Raw genomic sequence first — 18,148 nt, 5'->3', positions numbered from 1 at the left:
ATTCCATCCTGTGTTCCAGTGGGCCATTTGGAATGACTGAAAAACCCAGTTTTTGCAGGCCAGTCTACATGAATACATGTTTTTGGCAGACAGGTTGGAATGTCAATTATCATCAAATCCAGTGAAATTCGGAACTGTGTCCTATCTAGGTATTCTCTTTCTATGGCCTTGCCTCTCACACTGCTAGTACACAGAGTAAGATGAAGTTGCCTCTTGACACTGATCTAAGGCAGTGGAGTCTGCTGAAGGGAAGAAGGCTCATAATAATGGCTGGAACTGAGCAAAAGGAATGGCATTAAACACGTGGAAACCATGTGTTTGATGTATTTGATATCATTCCACTGATTTAGCTCCATTACCACAAGCCCATCCTCCCCAATTAAGGTGCCACCAACCTCCTGTGATCTAAGGTCAGTTTTGCATTTCACACCCAAAAGGTAAGAGTAAACTGATCCTAGATCTGTGTCTATGAGCAACCTCTATACCGGGGTCCTTTTCCAGCCGCAGGCGGCCAGAGCAGGGCCTGACTGTAATCTGTTATGGTTCATATTAATTATTAGCATTATATATTGAAACATTGTGATTGTTTTGAGAGAAAACCGAGAAAGAGAGAGAAAATAGTTGTTGTTCTTGTTTTATTTGTAACTGGCTTTACAAAGTTATGCTTTAATAAATGATCGGGAAATTGTCCAGTCTTCTCTTCTATACGCGCACGCACGCAGCCACCCGTTTACGCACGCGCACACAGCTGACGTGATTGTTCTGTTTCAGCTCGGGTGACCACATAATGGTCCGTATTTAAAATACACAAATGCGGGACAACGGAATGTTTTTGCGGGCCAGTGTAGCCTACATGAATACATGTTTCTGGCAGACAGTTCGAAATGTCAATTGTCATCAAATGAATAGGAAGTCTGACTGAAATACGCAACAAATCTAACTTTTTTGGTAAACGAGTGGTGTTTTAATTTGTTGATGAAATACGGGACATCAGACAAACGGCCAACATTCGGGACTGTCCCGCAATCTGGGGCATGTGGTCACCCTAATTCCACCTGACATTGGTTGGGCGTGCACAGGGAGAAAGGAGGACAGACCTTTTTGCGTTAACATCACTTCAAGGGTTTGTTTTCTTAAAACGGGTTACCTCAATTTCTCCGTGTTGTTACTGAAATAAGACAACTTGTTCAACTCAAGAGTAGCGCCATAGACGACGGGATATTTTACTGTCAGAGTTTGGATTTTAAAGTTTCAATACATGATGGATTTGAGGAGTTTAGTAGGCCTACCTGCTGTTCTGCTGCTCTTCGGTGTAGTCGCTGTGTTCGCGCAAACTGCCGCACCTAGTCCAGGTGAGTCAGTGACACTTCTTTTGTTGTTTTTCTTAACCATTCATTTATTGTCGCTTAGATTATTTTTGTTTTTCTTAACCATTCATTTATTGTCGCTTAGATTATTTTTGATCTATATGACATTATATTATAGTTAATTCTGTTGGCTCTAGTTAGTCTATGACATTAATCGTCGAAAAAACAGCTGCTAGTGGAGTTCTCTCAAACTAGAATTAACCCGATTTCACATTGTAGCATATTTCACAGTGACTTTGCCTTTAGGTAAAACACAAAATGACTTGTTTTCAGTTCCTTTATAATTATGTAATTTAGACTTTCATTAACCTTAACATGTAGATTATTATATTCAGATAATGGCTCTTTAATTTCAAGTGTCTTGGTACATTAGTAACGTATTCGGCCTATTCACTGTTAGGGAGTTGGCTCTCGCTTTCTGCTAAATGCTTGTGTAACTGAAACCTTTTAGCAGGAACGTTGGAGTGTTTTCAGTTCCTTCTCAGGCACATTTCAGTAGCTATAATCGTGACTGGCTGGCCCATTTAACTGTTAAGTGTTTGGGTGAAACCAGTTAGTGTCCAAAGAGACACCTGTTCCCCGTCTTGGAAGAATCCTTTAGCCTTGTAGCCCCATAGAAACCAGACTACCAGGCTTCCCCTTCTTATCTGGAGCCATAGAACTAACAATGTACACAAACAATTCTGTGGAATCATACAGTCAAACAACAAATGGAAATATTTACAGTAGGCTAGGACTTGCTGCAAGTGAGAAGGCTTTATTACTGCCTCTAACTGCAGTTGTTTAGTATGTTATGAACTACTGATCTAATGGTTTTCCCTCCATAAACCTGTTTTCTCTCCCTCCCTCTCAGTGTGTGAGACTAAGAATGGAACAAGCTGTGAGGAATGTCTAATGATTGTGACGGTGAGTCTGGGATTAGTCTGGCACTTGAGTCAGGTACACTTTGGGCTTCCTGGTCCTGATTCGCTCACTATACCTCCTGCTCACGAGTCTAACAGGGTCACAGATGTTTCCTGGTCCTGATTCCCTCACTATACCTCCTGCTCATGGGTCTAACAGGGTCACAGATGTTTCCTGGTCCTGATTCCCTCACTATACCTCCTGCTCATGGGTCTAACAGGGTCACAGATGTTTCCTGGTCCTGATTCCCTCACTATACCTCCTGCTCACGGGTCTAACAGGGTCACAGATGTTTCCTGGTCCTGATTCCCTCACTATACCTCCTGCTCATGGGTCTAACAGGGTCACAGATGTTTCCTGGTCCTGATTCCCTCACTATACCTCCCATGAACAGGGTCACAGATGTTTCCTGGTCCTGATTCCCTCACTATACCTCCTGCTCATGGGTCTAACAGGGTCACAGATGTTTCCTGGTCCTGATTCCCTCACTATACCTCCTGCTCACGGGTCTAACAGGGTCACAGATGTTTCCTGGTCCTGATTCCCTCACTATACCTCCTGCTCACGGGTCTAACAGGGTCACAGATGTTTCCTGGTCCTGATTCCCTCACTATACCTCCTGCTCATGGGTCTAACAGGGTCACAGATGTTTCCTGGTCCTGATTCCCTCACTATACCTCCTGCTCATGGGTCTAACAGGGTCACAGACGTTTCCTGGTCCTGATTCCCTCACTATACCTCCTGCTCATGGGTCTAACAGGGTCACAGATGTTTTCTGGTCCTGATTCCCTCACTATACCTCCTGCTCATGGGTCTAACAGGGTCACAGATGTTTCCTGGTCCTGATTCCCTCACTATACCTCCTGCTCATGGGTCTAACAGGGTCACAGATGTTTTCTGGTCCTGATTCCCTCACTATACCTCCTGCTCACGGGTCTAACAGGGTCACAGATGTTTCCTGGTCCTGATTCCCTCACTATACCTCCTGCTCATGGGTCTAACAGGGTCACAGATGTTTCCTGGTCCTGATTCCCTCACTATACCTCCTGCTCATGGGTCTAACAGGGTCACAGATGTTTTCTGGTCCTGATTCCCTCACTATACCTCCTGCTCACGGGTCTAACAGGGTCACAGATGTTTTCTGGTCCTGATTCCCTCACTATACCTCCTGCTCACAGGTATAACAATGTGCACCAGAAAACATTTCTGAAATGAATCAGCATATCAGCTGCCCCCTCCACACCTGTCAGACAGGTTGGGGGACAAACTGAACACACACCTCTCTCTCTCTGCCCTTATTTCTCTCTCTGCATCCCTCCATCCTTGGCATTGTGAACTCTATCCCTGCCAATCCTGAAACCCCTTACCCATACGTAGTCCACATATATTTGCGTTATGTTGTGTGTGTGTGTCACAGTGCCTGTGGTGTCAGAAGACTAAGATGTGTATCACGTACCCAGTCAGCACCATCCTCCCCCCGCACGCCCTCTGCCCCCTCAACGATGCACGCTGGGGACGCTGCTGGGGTAAGAAACACACACACACACACCTCTGCTGGAGTAGGAACTAATTTTGATTGTGTGTGTGTGTCAGTGAACTTCCAGTCATTGATCATCGCCATGGCGGTGGTGGGTGGAGTCATTATCATCGCCTTCCTGGTCTGCCTCTTCTGCTGCTGCAAGTGTGAACACATTGGGTATAGTGCTTATAACACACTCACCTTGTAACACACTCACCTTGTAACACACTCACCTTGTAACACACTGACCTTGTAACACACTGACCTTGTAACACACTCACCTTGTAACACACTGACCTTGTTGATTTGTGTCGTCTGTTTCCAAAACACATCTCGGTTTAGGATGATATGTATTATTATTATTTTAATTGTTTATCATTGACTGCTTGAGTGTATTTATATACAGTTTCGGCCAAATATACTGGCACCCGTGTACTTTTCTGAGATAAGTCGCTATTTCTTATTTGTTTATTCAGATCCCCATTAGCTTTGCCAAAGCAGAAGCGTTTCTTCCTGAGGTCCACAAAACATGACAAGTAACGAAACAGAGATGGGCAAAAACAGTAACACAAATTTAAAATAGAAAGATATACAAACAATACAACAACAAAATAATAAACAATACAACTAAAACATGTGTGTGTGTGTCCCCTTCTCAAATATGTAACAAATAAAAACATCTGGTCTTCACACCTTGTTAGATTTTCAACATTGCAGAACCAATTGTATTTTTGTAAACTTAAGTTGACCATTTTAATTTAGAAAATAAAGACAAATGGCATGGACTAAATGATTGGCTCTCCGGAGCTAATACTTGGTTACACAGCCTTTGGCCAAGGTAACTGTAGCACGCAATGATGTAACCCACTTTTCAGCAGCAAACTGCTCTAAATCTTCTATGTTTGAGGGGTGCCCCCCTCAACTGCTGTTTTCATATCTCTCTGTAGGTTTTGGATGTGATTCAGATCTGGACTCTTGGCTGGCAACTCCCGAACAGTCCAGCATCTCTTCTTGAACCATTCCTGGGTGTTTTTTCATGTTTGGGGTTGTTGTCCTGCTGGAAGATCCACAACATTCAGTGGAGACCTGGTTTTTGGACACTGGGTTGAACAAAACACCTGATAATCTGCTGATTTCATGATGCCATGCACACGTTCAAGGTCCCCAGTACCAGACGCAGCGAAGCAACCCCACAGCATGATCACATCTCCCACATGTCAGACAAGAGTCCAGAACTGAATCACATCCAAAACCTATGGCGAGATCAGTAGTTGGAGGGAACCCCTCAAACATTTTAAGTATTGGAACAATTTGCTGCTGAAAAGTGGGTCAAATGCCAGTAGAAAGTTGCAGCAAGCTCATTGGTGGCTTCAAGAAGCGTCTGTCTGCAGTTATCTTGGCCAAAGGCTGTGCAACCAAGTACTAGCTCCAGGGTGCCAATTTAGGAGCTGCCATTTGTCTTTATTTTCTTAATAAAAATTCTCAACTTCGGTTTGCAAAAATTAAATTGGCTCTGCAATGTCGAAAATCCAATATCAATGTTTTTTTTCAATTTCTATTGATTTTGAAAGATGGGGAATAATTTAGTGCAAGGGTGCCTATATATTTGGCCTCAACTGTGTAGTGTGTTTGCTTTGCCGTGGTCAACTAAAGTGTGTAATTCTTCACACACACACACACACACTGACCTACCCCATGGACTGACCTCCAGGCACATGTATAAGTACTTATCCGCCCTAATGTGTGTGTGTGTGTGTGTGTGTGTGTCAGGTCTACGAGGTTCGATGCCAAGATGGAGAGACGGACCAATAAGATGAAGGGAAAACAGGAAGAGAGGTAAGACGTCATCATGGCACACGAACATCTGTGTATTTATCTATGTATGTGAAGAAATGTACAACTAAAGAATGTGTTTGGTTATTCTAAGTATCAGTATTTGTGTGTGTGTGTGTGTTCGTTCAGCTGGCCTACAACAAATCCCACAGGGAGATATGGTAAACGTTACCCAGTCAAGCCCTGTGTGTGCTGTATTTGACTTTAGTGTGTCTCTGACAATGTGACTGCGATCAGAACAATGCCCCAAGTTTCTTTTGTTAGTTTCATATCAGTTACAGCCGGAGTGACACAAAAGCATTACTGGAACAAACCTTTACATGCGTCACAGCCAAGCTAACCGCCCAAACCGGTTTTTGCTCTACTCATGACTTCTTACCTACCTGGCTGGTCTGAAAGGTTGTGCAGTCCTCTTAAAATACGAAGTGTGTGTCTAACCAGCTGGTTGTCTTTGTGTTAACAGAAAGGCAGAGATGAAGATGAGGCATGAGGAAATCAGAACGAAATATGGTACGACTTGAGATACACGCACACAAACACACACACCGCTCCTGTCATGTTTCCCCATTGCTGTCTGTGGAAAAGCACTATCACTACTCTGATGGAATTTGATGTGAAAGATGATCTCTAACTCCTTCTCTCCCTCTTTTCCTTTCTTTCTTTTAGGTCTCAGTGGGTCCAACCCATACTCCAAATTCTCCTGAGCTGATATTTGGACACTGTACTATCAACTGCCTGCCTTCTCTTCACCTCTGACCTTTCAACCAACCGAACCCCTCTCCCCCTTCCCCTAAGGACTGTTAACCTTATTGACTGCTCTATGCTCATCTTACCCTTCCCTAAACCATTAATCATAAAAGCCTTGGAGGTGTTTTAAAGGATTTGTATAATTTCAGACCGTAGTTTCACAAGCCAAAACGAGTCGCCAAAAATTGTGCACATCACTTATTTTGTATGATATGTTATGTCCTGCAACAAAAAATATATATTTCCTGCAATTCGTATGATGTAACGAATTCCAATTCGTACAATATGTTACGATTTTGTAAGTGCTTAAGATCCCGTTCAATATCTTTAACCGTTTTGAGGAGAATACATGAAACTGGCCTTAGATCAAAGTTTTGGGACAGCCTGATATACAACATTATCTTCCCATGTAACACAGGTCATTAAACATTGTGTTGAATGTAATGAACACAGTCTTCCATGAATACGGAGCTAGAACAAGTTCTGCACTGCTTGGTGAGTGGTGCAGTGCAGAACATGTCTTGCGGTGCAGACTAGGTGAGAGCAGTGGATAGGTGCAGTAGCCTTTAGAAATGTACCGTCTGTGACTACTACTGTATTATAAACTCATAATGATGGTACTTGAGGGTTACTACTTGGTTGTAGGAGATCTTGCCTATGCTCTACTTGAATGAGAAGATGCACTCCAGAAAAGTTGACCTTATCTATGTTGACCTTTTTCTATGTATATTTATTTGATGGCGATCTATCAGAAATGTGTCCAGTGCACACCTGTACTCCATCAAACAAACTTGTATAGATGTATTGTTTTTCTAATTTAAACCAGAATTGTCCTTAATGATGCACTGTGCAGAAATCCCTCCGCCATTTCCTGCTTGCTAAAATTCTAATAGTTCACCTTATTTCAGTTTGCAACAAAACAAGCAAGTATAGTTTAGAGAATCATTCTACCATCTAAACAGCTGAAATATATTTTCCATACGGTAAGCATAGAAATAACGCACATACCACAGATCTGCTGCTTTTTAAACTTGCTTTCAAAGAGTCACAGATCTATAACTCACATTTCTATGTGAATTTGGTCAGGTCGCCCAAAAAGCTAAACATTGCAGTTTAAAATAGGAGGCTATTCAGAAGAGTTGAATGCTTAGAATTGCAGATAGAAATGTACCCTACCATATAGAATGTACACACCTTGTAAAATGAGACACAAAGAATGTCAGTTCTAAGTAATATATTTCTACCTGTGACAGCTTTCTCATTTGACACCAGCTACTTCAGTTAGAATCTTGTCGGGCCAAACGAATCAACTTTTTATTAATGTCTAGTTGTGTAATAAACTACCCTTTGTCTGTTGATTGAACAAATCTATTTTTACTAAAATAAAACTTTCCACTATGTAAGACTTGTCTCTCTTTGGATCTTATCAACGCCTAGCTCCTACCTATAACCTCTACCTCATAGTGAGAAACCTACAACAACCATATCAGACCAGTGATCGTAACCTCAATAATAGGAGATGTGAATAAACAGGAATTCCTGCAGTTCTGACTTAATTCTTAATCTCAATATACTATTTTTTATCAAGGATATGTATACTTTTTATTCAAGCATTTTCTATGACCAGAGCCACAGAGAGAGATAATCTTTCTGGAATGGAAACCCAGGCCTCGATCCCTACCCATTCCGATCCTTCCCTTTCTCCCTTAAGAGAGAAATGACATGTTGAGTTGGAGCGCCCCCGACTGGTCATCAAAAACCATACACCTCCATTTCTCTATCCATTATGATGAAGATGGAAGATTTGGCTTGATATCATTAGTATTTTACAACATTATTCTGGTACTCCCTGTACATAGCCATGTTAAAAAATTGTCAGAGACTCCAGTCACCCAAGTCATAGACTGTTTTCTCTGCTACCGCACGGCAAGCTGTACCGGAGCGCCAAGTCTAGGACCAACAGGCTCTAACAGTTTCTACCCCCAAGCTGTAAGACTGCTGAACAATTCATCAAATGGCCACCGGACTATTTACATTGACACCCCCTCCCTCCATTTGTTTTGTCCACTGCTGCTACTCGCTGTTTATTATCTATGCACAGTCACTTCACCCCTACCTACCTGGACTAACCTGTACCCCCACACGTTGACTCGGTACCGCCCTGTATATAGCCTCGTTATTGTTATTTTTTTGTTACTTTTTATAATTTGTTTACTTTAGTTTATTTTGTAAATATTTTCTTAACTCTTCTTGAACTGCACTGTTGGTTACGGGCTTGTAAGTACGCGTTTCACGGTAAGGTCTACACTTGTATTCGGCGCATGTGACGAAGTTCGATTTTGTGTGTTTACTTATTATTGTTATTCGCCGTGTACGTATTCCTTGTGTCATTATTTAAATGTTGCATCTATAACTCTGCATTGTTGGAAAAGGACCCGTAAGTAATAATTTAATGGTAGTCTACACCTGTTGTTTACGAAGGATGTGACAAAAACAGTTTGATCTGAGTGTAATGTGTATTTATTTGAGATGAACTAAGGTCCACACTCAGCCCTGCCTTTGGCGGGTTCTTAATGTCGCGTGGCCGAGTATTTGGCTGAATTGCGCATCCCCGCATCCGCATCCCCGAGAGAATATGTCACGTGTTTCCACGAAAGCCAATCAGTGTGTGCGGAACGAGAGACCAAAGCGCGTTCCCGTGTTTGCGGAGGAGAAGAGCATATAGCTTAAAGAGGTGCAAACGAAAACACAACCAAAATTGCATTTTAACCCGCAAATCCTTTAAAGAAAACCCATCAAAATGTCGGAGGAGAAACCAAAGGTAAGGCTAGTCGGCTATCAACATGTGATGGTATTTAAGGTGATTAAAACAGTCTAATGTCAAATAGCGCCTGAAATATGCAATAAAAAATGGCCCGGTTTGCACGTTTGTCTGAATCGGCGCACTGTTTGTTTCGTAGTTAAATGAATGGAGTGCTGCCTCCGGATACGATATCTAAGTTTATCAGCTATAAAAGCTATTAGATGTTATGCGAAATATTTCGACCAGAAAATAGAATTGTTTTAACAACTACCACTTACATTTCGAAGTTGAATATACCGTTTGCGGGTTTTTCTTTGTGGAAACCATACCACGTTAGCAACTAGCTAGCTAAACGCCGCAAGAAAAGCGGCACTAAATGTGACACCATTTGGAAGCCGTATTCGAGTGATTTAGATGCATTCGTCGACATCCACTTATTGAAATGGCTAAATAACATCATTAGTTAGTTACTGCACTGTATCTTTTAGGCCAGTAAACACGCATGGCGTTGGCCAGGCGCCGGTAAGACCAGGTATAGCTAGCTAGTTCATAAGTGGTCTGTACGAAATGGTACCTAACCACTGATTGATACAGGATTCGGATATGTATTTTTCTTTCGATTTGAGGTACTAGGACAAGCTGAACGTGGATTTTGCTATGGATAACGCCTGGGTGTAGTAGCTGGTTGCCTCAGTCACAGCCTTCAGGTTCCGCGCATTCCCCAGACCCAATACCACCCACAAGCAACCCTAATTCACAGAGCAAGAACACTACCTACCCCATGTCCAGATCTTACCAGAGACGTATGAGATCTAACAGTGGTTGTACAAGCCAATTGTTTGGCTCTCCAAGACAGAAGCATTGAAGACTGAATAACTACATTGTTAATCTTTTAATTGCTGTTTGGTTGTGTTTCAGGAGGGCGTGAAGACTGAGAACGACCACATTAACTTAAAGGTAGCCGGTCAGGACGGCTCTGTGGTTCAGTTCAAAATCAAGAGACACACTCCGCTCAGCAAACTGATGAAGGCCTACTGCGAACGTCAGGTCAGCACAGTCGCCAATCAGACACCTTGCCCTCCTACCTGCCGCCTCAATGGCGAAGACTGGAGCAGGGGCACACTGAACATTGCTCATAGAAATATTATCAATAGAGCTGACCTGATTCCTAATACTAGAGGAATATCTGTTCAATGTATTTCTAATGTGTCCTCTCTCTTCTGCAGGGGCTCTCGATAAGGCAGATCAGGTTCAGGTTTGACGGACAGCCAATCAATGAGACAGACACACCTTCACAGGTACACTGCACAGACAACTGGCAGCCCTCTCTTCTCTATAAACGCCCTCTACTCACTCTATTCTCTTATCTCGTTCTTAATCACTCTAAAGCACGGCCTCTCTGACGCCATTATCCTTGTCTCAACTAAAGCACACCTGCTCTCAATGAACTTGATTACTTTCTCGCTGTACTTCCCACTACATCTCCCCCTCATGGAATCTCTTTACTTGATCCCCCCTCCTTCCATCTCACACATGTTAATTCTCTCTTTAGCTGGAGATGGAGGATGAAGACACCATAGATGTTTTCCAACAGCAGACAGGCGGTTTCTGCTAAGCCCCCTCCCCCTCGTTACAGTGATTGACATACCCAAACCACGCCCACTGCTCCTCTCCTCCAGTCGCTCTTCAGCTTCTGTGTTCCATTGTTGTTTTTTTAAAAGATGTCTGTCTCGGTTTTGTCCAGAGGGGTGGGAGTGGGATGAATTTGCCCCTTAGACACTGATTTAAGGTCAGTTATTAGTTAACCTCATCCAATATGGGGTAAAGTTTAGGAGATGACATGATCCTGGATCTGTGGTAAGGGGCAACTTCTACTTTGAGGCTTCCCCATCGTCTGTGTTTCCTTGTTCTTATTTTAAAAGATGTCTGGCGCAGTTTTGGGTTGGGAGGGCTCCCTTCAAATGTCTGTCTTAGTCAACATTGATCTCTTCAACTGTCTTGGACAGCTTCCGGGTCTTTCCAATGCTAAGAATCATGGGGTTTCATCTAGAAACAACCCCTAAGCCACTTGTGTAGTGTTTTTGTATTTATGCAACACCTCAAATCTACAAAAGGCCTAGGGGTTAGGGGTGGCTTCTGGACCCTTCCAATGGTTTGACATGGGGGGGTGCGCCCTAGTTTTTTTCGAGGGTGAAAACCAAGTGTGCATCTCAAGTCTTAGGTTGCCTCCTTCATTTGGCACCGATCTGAACATTCAGGTGGATGCTGACCATGGAATAGGCTTTCACCTGTCCAGTTCTTTAGTGTCAGTTTTTACAAGAATGAAGGAGAGGAGACCCCTTGTCACAAGGAAGCTACTTGTACTGTTGAGATGCACCCCTAGTTTTTTTTGAGGGCAGTCAAAAGGGAATATTCCCTGATTCCATATATGGCATAATTTGGTCAGTTCTTACAGCAACCCTGTCAGTGAATCTGCTTTCGGTTTTTGGGCTGGGGGTTTAAGGTGGGAGGGAGAAGTCATCCTTAAACACTGATACAGGGTCATATAATTTGCATCCCCGTAATGGTTAGTGTTTTGGGGAGAAGGTTTTCTGATCCGAGATCTGTGTTTAGGGGCTATGTCTTCTTGGCGCATAAGGGGAGGGGCAGTTATGTTCTTTACCCACAAGTTTTGTCATATGGTGTTAGTTTGGTTTCTCTACTGATTTGTACATTGTTTGGCGTCTTTTACTACTGTAAACAATAAATATAGTTTGGTACTCAGGCTCCCTGTCACGGCTCCTCCTTTAAACGTGTGTGAGAGAGAAAAAGGGCTCATTCAGTGGACTGCCGGTTACACATGCGAATCATGAATTGTATCTTCAATGTATTGTCTATAGTTGTCTATGTTCTACCTATTGTGTGTATATAAGTTAGACACTATCCAGCAGTATTTCAAAGTATGGTCACTGAAATGTTTTCTCAGCTGCATAAAGAGACCAACAGGGGGTGCTACTGTTTATTGTATACACTTGTCTTTCCCCATCCCCGTCTTCCCTTTATCAGCAGAGGTGTGGACTATACCTTGAGTGCCTGTATTTGTGTGCTTGCATGTTTCTGTTAAAGCGTTTAATCATGACAAGGGCCCTGGTGATTAGATTCTTATTTTGGCCAAAGCCCGTCCTCCGTGACCCGGAAACCGATAAGTGGTTGAGGACCGTGTCGGTTCGTTATTAGGTGAATGGAGGAGTCTGCCTCTGTCCTTGACAAAGTCCTCCCATGGAGGAAGCACAAGTACATCCTTGAAATCTCCTCTGCCGGAATCCACTACACTCCCTTGAATAAGCTGCTTAGAAACGATATACGTTGAAATTCATTTTTACCACTTTGAACTTGTATTTTGGGATTCTTCTGTAAACGTCATCCTAGCGGAGGAGAATAATTGAATACAACTGCATTTGTTTCTTCTTCTCGATAACCTTTGACCTTTTTCAAAAGGAAGGGACTGAGGACTTAGCGAAACCAATTGAAAATCTCCCGCTGTTTTTATTACACCTGTGCCTGTGGGCAGCCATCTGTCAGGATGTTAGATCGCTCTGTGATTGGCTGATGCAGTCAGATTAAGCACACTCGATTGATAGCCTGATGGGATAGAGAGATACAAGAAGGGAGAAAGTTATATCATGATCCTTTAATATACATGGCCAGGAGAAACACACTAGACCAGTCTCTATAGGACACCTTCCTCCTGCCCAGTGATCCACCAAAGCACACAAACATGCTCTAGAAGAAAAGGAAAAACAGCAGTAAAAGGTGTAGAACAGAAAGAGTGAACACCCCTCCTTTCTCTCCCTGATCTGTATCGGAATAGCTATTTGAAGCCTGGGCATGGCTGAAAAACACACGTACACACACATTAGTCCACCCTCCCGGGTCTGCACCTGGGAATTGTACCTATTTACGTCATTTAGCAGACACTCTTATCCAGAGCGACTTACAAATTGCCCTCTACAATTTTTATTACATTTTCTCAGAATGTAATATTAGCAAATCCTTTATGAAAACATGTCTTATGTAAATAAACTCACCACAGGAACACAACACACAGTCATCCACTCCTCAGCTACTACAATAATAAAGGTCCTAATCACAGGGATCTTGGTTAATATGGTAATAGCTTAGCTGGTATCAAGTACTCTATTGGTGGAGCAGAGGTCACCGGTGGTATGCATGTTTTCAAATGTATTTATTTTCCTTTTAAAAATCACTACTTGGACTCTTTATGGTGTTTACCTAATGTAAAGTTATTTTGTAGTACAGCTCTTTATTTCTGTATCTATAGCCCATACAACTCCACCTTGGGTATTCATCTTGCTCTCTCTTTCTCACACACTCTCAGAAGAGTATGTGAGAGACACAGTTGGCTTCCGTTCTACTCTGTGAAATGATTGACACACTGGTTAGTGATTTGCATGGGCCTGGAAAATAAGAGAAGGGGTTGGGCCAGACAGAACTAACTCATTAGGAGCCTGCCTGTCTGGGCTGAAGTCAGATGTAGAGGAGTTTAGATCCAGACTTCACTTTGTCATCTGGACTCTCTCTGTTGGAAGATGATGCTTTCTACGGATACTCTCTAAGGACCATCTCTAGACACACTGCGCACACAAATGTACACATACTCACACACACGTGTTGGAGATGAGCGTCAATTGGGGTTCGGATCAGTCACAGTGCTTGTGATTGGCTGGAGCAAGCTGTTATGTCATCTCTGATGCTGCTGTTGCCTCTGCTGCTGTTTCTCGGGTTAAGGGTCATCAACGCAGCTGCAGAGACATGGAGACAATGCAGAGGTACATTCTATTCTATTAAATGCGCTATGAAAATATCTGCGTGGGTGTTGTAACCTATCCAGGGACACATTTGATTGTGACACATAACACTGTACTTCCTGTCAGATAGCAGCTCTCTCAGGTTATACTGTAGAGTGGCATTAAACACACCGTTATCCCTTTCTCTTGTTTGCATGCAGTAGGGATGCTAGTTCAAATAGTAACTCCTTACATTTTCTCTGACACCCAAAAGTACTCATTACATTTTGAATGCTTAGCAGGACAGGAAAATGGTCCAATTCACACACTTATCAAGAGAACACGTGGTCATCCCTACTGCCTCTGATCTGACAGACTCACTAAACACAAATGCAACTTTTGTAAATTATGTCTGTTGGAGTGTGCCGCTGTTTATCCGTACATTTTAAAAACCAGAAAATGGTGGTGTCTGCTTTGCTTAATATAAGAAATGTGATACTTAAGTATATTTTAGCAATTACATTTAGAACCAAATACTTTTAGACCTTTACTCAAGTAGGATTTTACTGGGTGATTTACTTTTACTTGAGTAACTTTCTATGAATGTATCTATACTTTTACTCAAGTATGACAATTGAGTAATTTTTCCACCACTGTGTCAGTGTGTGTGTGTATGTGCGTAAGACAGATATCAGCCGTGTGTGTGAGTGTTTGGCGTGTTCAGATCATGCCAATAACCTACCAGACATTTCCCAGCCATCCCGTAAACTCTGACTAACCTTACCTGGTATCATGAATACTCAAGAAACTACAACACACGATCTTGCTGCTCTCACCACCTAAAGCAGTTTCCCACTATTTAGGAAATGCTAACTATCTCTCTCTCCCCCTCTCTCTCACTCCCCCCTCTCTTTCACTCTCTCCCCTTCTTCCTCACTTTCTCACTCTCCCTCTCTTTTTTCTTGCTTTCTCTATCTGTATCTTTCTCTCCCCCTCTCTCTCACTTTCTTACTCTTTCTCTCTGCCCGTAGACCTGCCCCCCTGGACCTTCTGTCCCGTGTTCTTCCCAGGGCAGGGGGCGAGGGGGGTAACAGGGAGGGGAGGGGGGGGGGGTGCGTCTGATCCAGTCTGGGGGTGTGAGGGGTGTCCGTCTGTCCCGTTCTCACCCTTCCCTGGACTTCCTGTCCTCCCAGCACCTCGTCAACTGTCACCTCTTCCCCAGAGAGTTCTCCATCATCACCAGAAAGGTCAGCCTCGTCGCCCCTAAGGTAAGGGCCAGGGGTTCGAAACACCTGCGGCAGCATTACAGCAGGAAGTGACATCATCGATGACATGGGGAAGGTTCAGTGATTTTTTAAAATATTGCCTCTTCCCACTGTGTGATGGTTACCACATTTCATTTACTCCATTCCAGACATTATTGTGAGCCGTCCTCCCCTTAGCAGTCTCCTGTGATGAGTTGCAATACTAGTAACTCAGTTGCAATTATCTCTTCCTCTCCCTACCCCCTCCCTTCCTCTAGGTAATACCAACCACACCATAGACAGTGTGGTCTACAAGTGAGACCGTGGTACGCAGCTATTTGAACCACACCAGGCCCTGCGGACCTCTGGGACTTACTACTGGGAGGCCTTCGCGGTCACCCTACCACTTCCTGGCTTTGGCGAACTCGTTCGATGGACAGACCACTCACGTTGACTCGGTCATCTATGTCTGGGTGGATGGAAGTTTCCACTCGTTTCAGACTATTAAGGAGAGAGAGAGAGAGATGAAGGTGAAGTAGAAGGAAAAGAGAATAAGGAAGAGGGGGAGGACAAGGGGGAAGGGAGCGAGGGGGGGAGATTGGCAGAAAACCTAAAACAGCACAACCACCCACACCACGGAACTAAGAGAGGACAAAAATAGACCATGTATAGCGGAGCAGAATTTGCATGTTAGATCCAGCTTTGACAAATAACAAATAGTAAATCAGACATTTGAATGGAACCACATGTGAGGTGTAGTTGACTGACAGGCAGACTGAAACCACAAAAATACTTTGATTGGGAGGGAATTCCAATGTCGGCATCATTCTATGGTCTTTGTTTCTCTCTTGCTCTCTCTGTCTCTCTCTCTCTCAGACGTTCTGTGCCACAGACTGGGAGATGTTCCAGATCGGCAGCAGGGTCTTCCTGGTGGTTGCTAACGGGCACCAACTCCATGGCTACAGCCCTGGTCTCTATGCCATCAACTCGACCATCTACGAGCTGGACATGAGATCTCAGCTGTTCCTGCGTTTTCAGGACATAGTCACATACAGGAACACATGCACCTTTATACAGGTGCAAATTTCCCCCACCTCTCCTCCCCCTTCCTTCCCTTCTCATTTCTCTATCTGTCTCCCCCCTCAGTGCTGTTGACTGGGAGTTCTTCACAGTAGGAGAGGAGAGTTGTATGGCCATTGCTAACTCCTTTGACGGAGAGTCTCACTCTCTGAACAGCATTACCTACAGGTATTCACATGAATCCACTAGAATTGGTCATGGTGCTATAATTGAATGGATGATATATTGTGAATTTACAAACATTATGGTGATATGTTATATACTCATCATTATCACGATTTGTGTTTTGATGAACTTGAACGTGATATGGATGTGCGCAGGTGGCAGGGATACGAGGGGTTTGTTCCCATTCATCGGCTTCCCACCATCGGATGCAGCGACTGGGAATTCTTTACTTCCGGAGAGGATTCCTATCTGATCTACTCCAGCGCCACAACACTTCTCTCCAAAATCTTCCGTCTGAAAACACACTGACACGTGACACAATATACTCACATTAGTTGACTATCATTTTGTGAAAATAATTTATTGATGTAATAGAAATGTGTAAAAAATACATTGTTTAATTTGTGTCTTACTGCAAATTCTACTGCTTATGTAAGAATATTGTTTCAGAATGATTTTATAGGGTCCCATACTAGGGGAGCAGTGAATGGAAACTGTAGAGTTCCACAGCTTTTGCCCAATCTGCATTTTCTGTAAAAGCTGTTCACCACTTGAACCAACTTCCAGAAACCTTAAAGAGATACTTCAGGATTTTGGCCATTTTTACATTTATTTAATCTTTATTTAACTAGCTTTTTATCTACTTCCCCAGAGTCAGATGAACTCAAGGTGACCATTTCTATGTCTCTGCGTGCAGTTGAAGGAAGTTGCCAACTAGCGTTAGCGCAATGACTGGTAGTCTATGGTAACTGCTAGCATGCTAGTAGATACCATAGACTTCCAGTCATTGCGCTAACGCTAGTTAGCATTGGGTCATGAAACTACTTCTAACTACTGGATGCAGAGTGAAAGAGAGTGATCTGGCTCGAGGTATTTTACTGGTTTGTAACTCACTGACACCGTCCCCGGTTAGAGGGGAATGAAGCTGCCCAAGAGTTTAAACACACTGAGGAAGATGAACATGGGGATGAAAAGTGGGAAGGGTAGTGGAATGGGTAGTGGAATGGTAGTAGTTCTGTTGAAGGAAATGAAAGGCAATGAATATACTGTACATAAGATAACACAAGAGCATAATAACAGTAATAAAGGTCTGTATAAATAGCATATAATCCCTGAACATGTTTACAGGTTACAAGCTATACATAACGCAACAACAACAACAACAACTAACTATGAAGAACAATACCAACACCGTCCCACAAGTCCAGAGATATGAGTGAGTCCAGTTGTTGATCGGCAGAGACAGATGTTGCTCTCTGCCGCTGCTTGAGGGAGACTGCAAGTATTGTGTGACCTGCAGTGTCAAGAGGATGGGTAGATGTCCTGCCCCCTAGTAACCTCCCTAGCAACCTATCAAGGCACAGGTCAGAGTTTTAGAGGCAGGTTTATGGTTCCCCCTAGACCCTCAGGCTCGAATTGTGGTGGATGGGGAGGGGAGTTTGCTCAGGGTTGAGAGGTGCTAACAGTCACCGACAGGGAATTCTTAACACAGAGACATGGTATCCATGAGTTCATCTGACCCTGGGGAAGTAGATAAAGGGCTTCATTGCCAAAATCCCAAAGTATCCCTTTAAAATGTGTGGCTTGTCAGTGCTTTTACACAAACACTGAACAGGTGGTTAAAAGACCAGCAGGTTTGTAGCCACGTATGAACCTTCTTTAAGAATGCCAGCAGAAAATACATCACATTTCAGTTCAGA

The 18,148-nt window shown here is 43.3% G+C and overlaps 2 protein-coding genes and 1 long non-coding RNA gene across 3 annotated transcripts; all 3 read left to right on the top strand.

The window, feature by feature from the left end:
• The first annotated feature begins 743 nt into the window (after positions 1-743).
• On the top strand, positions 744-7,772 carry LOC115179146 (pituitary tumor-transforming gene 1 protein-interacting protein). Its single transcript, XM_029740446.1, has 7 exons — positions 744-1,352; positions 2,221-2,273; positions 3,688-3,796; positions 3,864-3,966; positions 5,560-5,625; positions 6,086-6,132; positions 6,289-7,772. The coding sequence occupies exons 1-7, from the start codon at positions 1,259-1,261 to the stop codon at positions 6,324-6,326; spliced, it is 510 nt and encodes a 169-aa protein (XP_029596306.1). The 5' UTR covers positions 744-1,258; the 3' UTR covers positions 6,327-7,772.
• Positions 7,773-9,030: 1,258 nt separating this feature from the next.
• On the top strand, positions 9,031-11,936 carry LOC115179132 (small ubiquitin-related modifier 3). Its single transcript, XM_029740415.1, has 4 exons — positions 9,031-9,190; positions 10,091-10,219; positions 10,399-10,470; positions 10,725-11,936. The coding sequence occupies exons 1-4, from the start codon at positions 9,170-9,172 to the stop codon at positions 10,785-10,787; spliced, it is 285 nt and encodes a 94-aa protein (XP_029596275.1). The 5' UTR covers positions 9,031-9,169; the 3' UTR covers positions 10,788-11,936.
• Positions 11,937-15,106: 3,170 nt separating this feature from the next.
• LOC115179133 (uncharacterized) lies at positions 15,107-16,864 on the top strand. Its single transcript, XR_003872857.1, has 4 exons — positions 15,107-15,227; positions 15,482-15,733; positions 16,080-16,451; positions 16,604-16,864. It is a non-coding gene; the product is annotated as an uncharacterized LOC115179133 (long non-coding RNA).
• Positions 16,865-18,148: the final 1,284 nt, after the last annotated feature.

The sequence above is a fragment of the Salmo trutta genome, chromosome 39 (assembly GCF_901001165.1).
Source record: "Salmo trutta chromosome 39, fSalTru1.1, whole genome shotgun sequence".
Classification (NCBI taxonomy): Eukaryota; Metazoa; Chordata; class Actinopteri; order Salmoniformes; family Salmonidae; genus Salmo; species Salmo trutta.
The sequence above is the reverse complement of the archived record's forward strand: the minus strand, read 5'-3'. Positions and strand labels throughout refer to the sequence as shown.

Excerpts from the sequence above, each read along its gene's own strand:
- LOC115179146 (XM_029740446.1), top strand. The coding sequence starts at position 1,259 with ATGATGGATTTGAGGAGTTTAGTAGGCCTACCTGCTGTTCTGCTGCTC. Across the intron at positions 2,274-3,687 it reads AATGTCTAATGATTGTGACG|TGCCTGTGGTGTCAGAAGAC; the intron begins GTGAGTCTGGGA and ends TGTGTGTCACAG. Across the intron at positions 5,626-6,085 it reads AAGGGAAAACAGGAAGAGAG|AAAGGCAGAGATGAAGATGA; the intron begins GTAAGACGTCAT and ends TTGTGTTAACAG.
- LOC115179132 (XM_029740415.1), top strand. The coding sequence starts at position 9,170 with ATGTCGGAGGAGAAACCAAAG. Across the intron at positions 9,191-10,090 it reads TGTCGGAGGAGAAACCAAAG|GAGGGCGTGAAGACTGAGAA; the intron begins GTAAGGCTAGTC and ends GTTGTGTTTCAG. Across the intron at positions 10,471-10,724 it reads AGACAGACACACCTTCACAG|CTGGAGATGGAGGATGAAGA; the intron begins GTACACTGCACA and ends TTCTCTCTTTAG.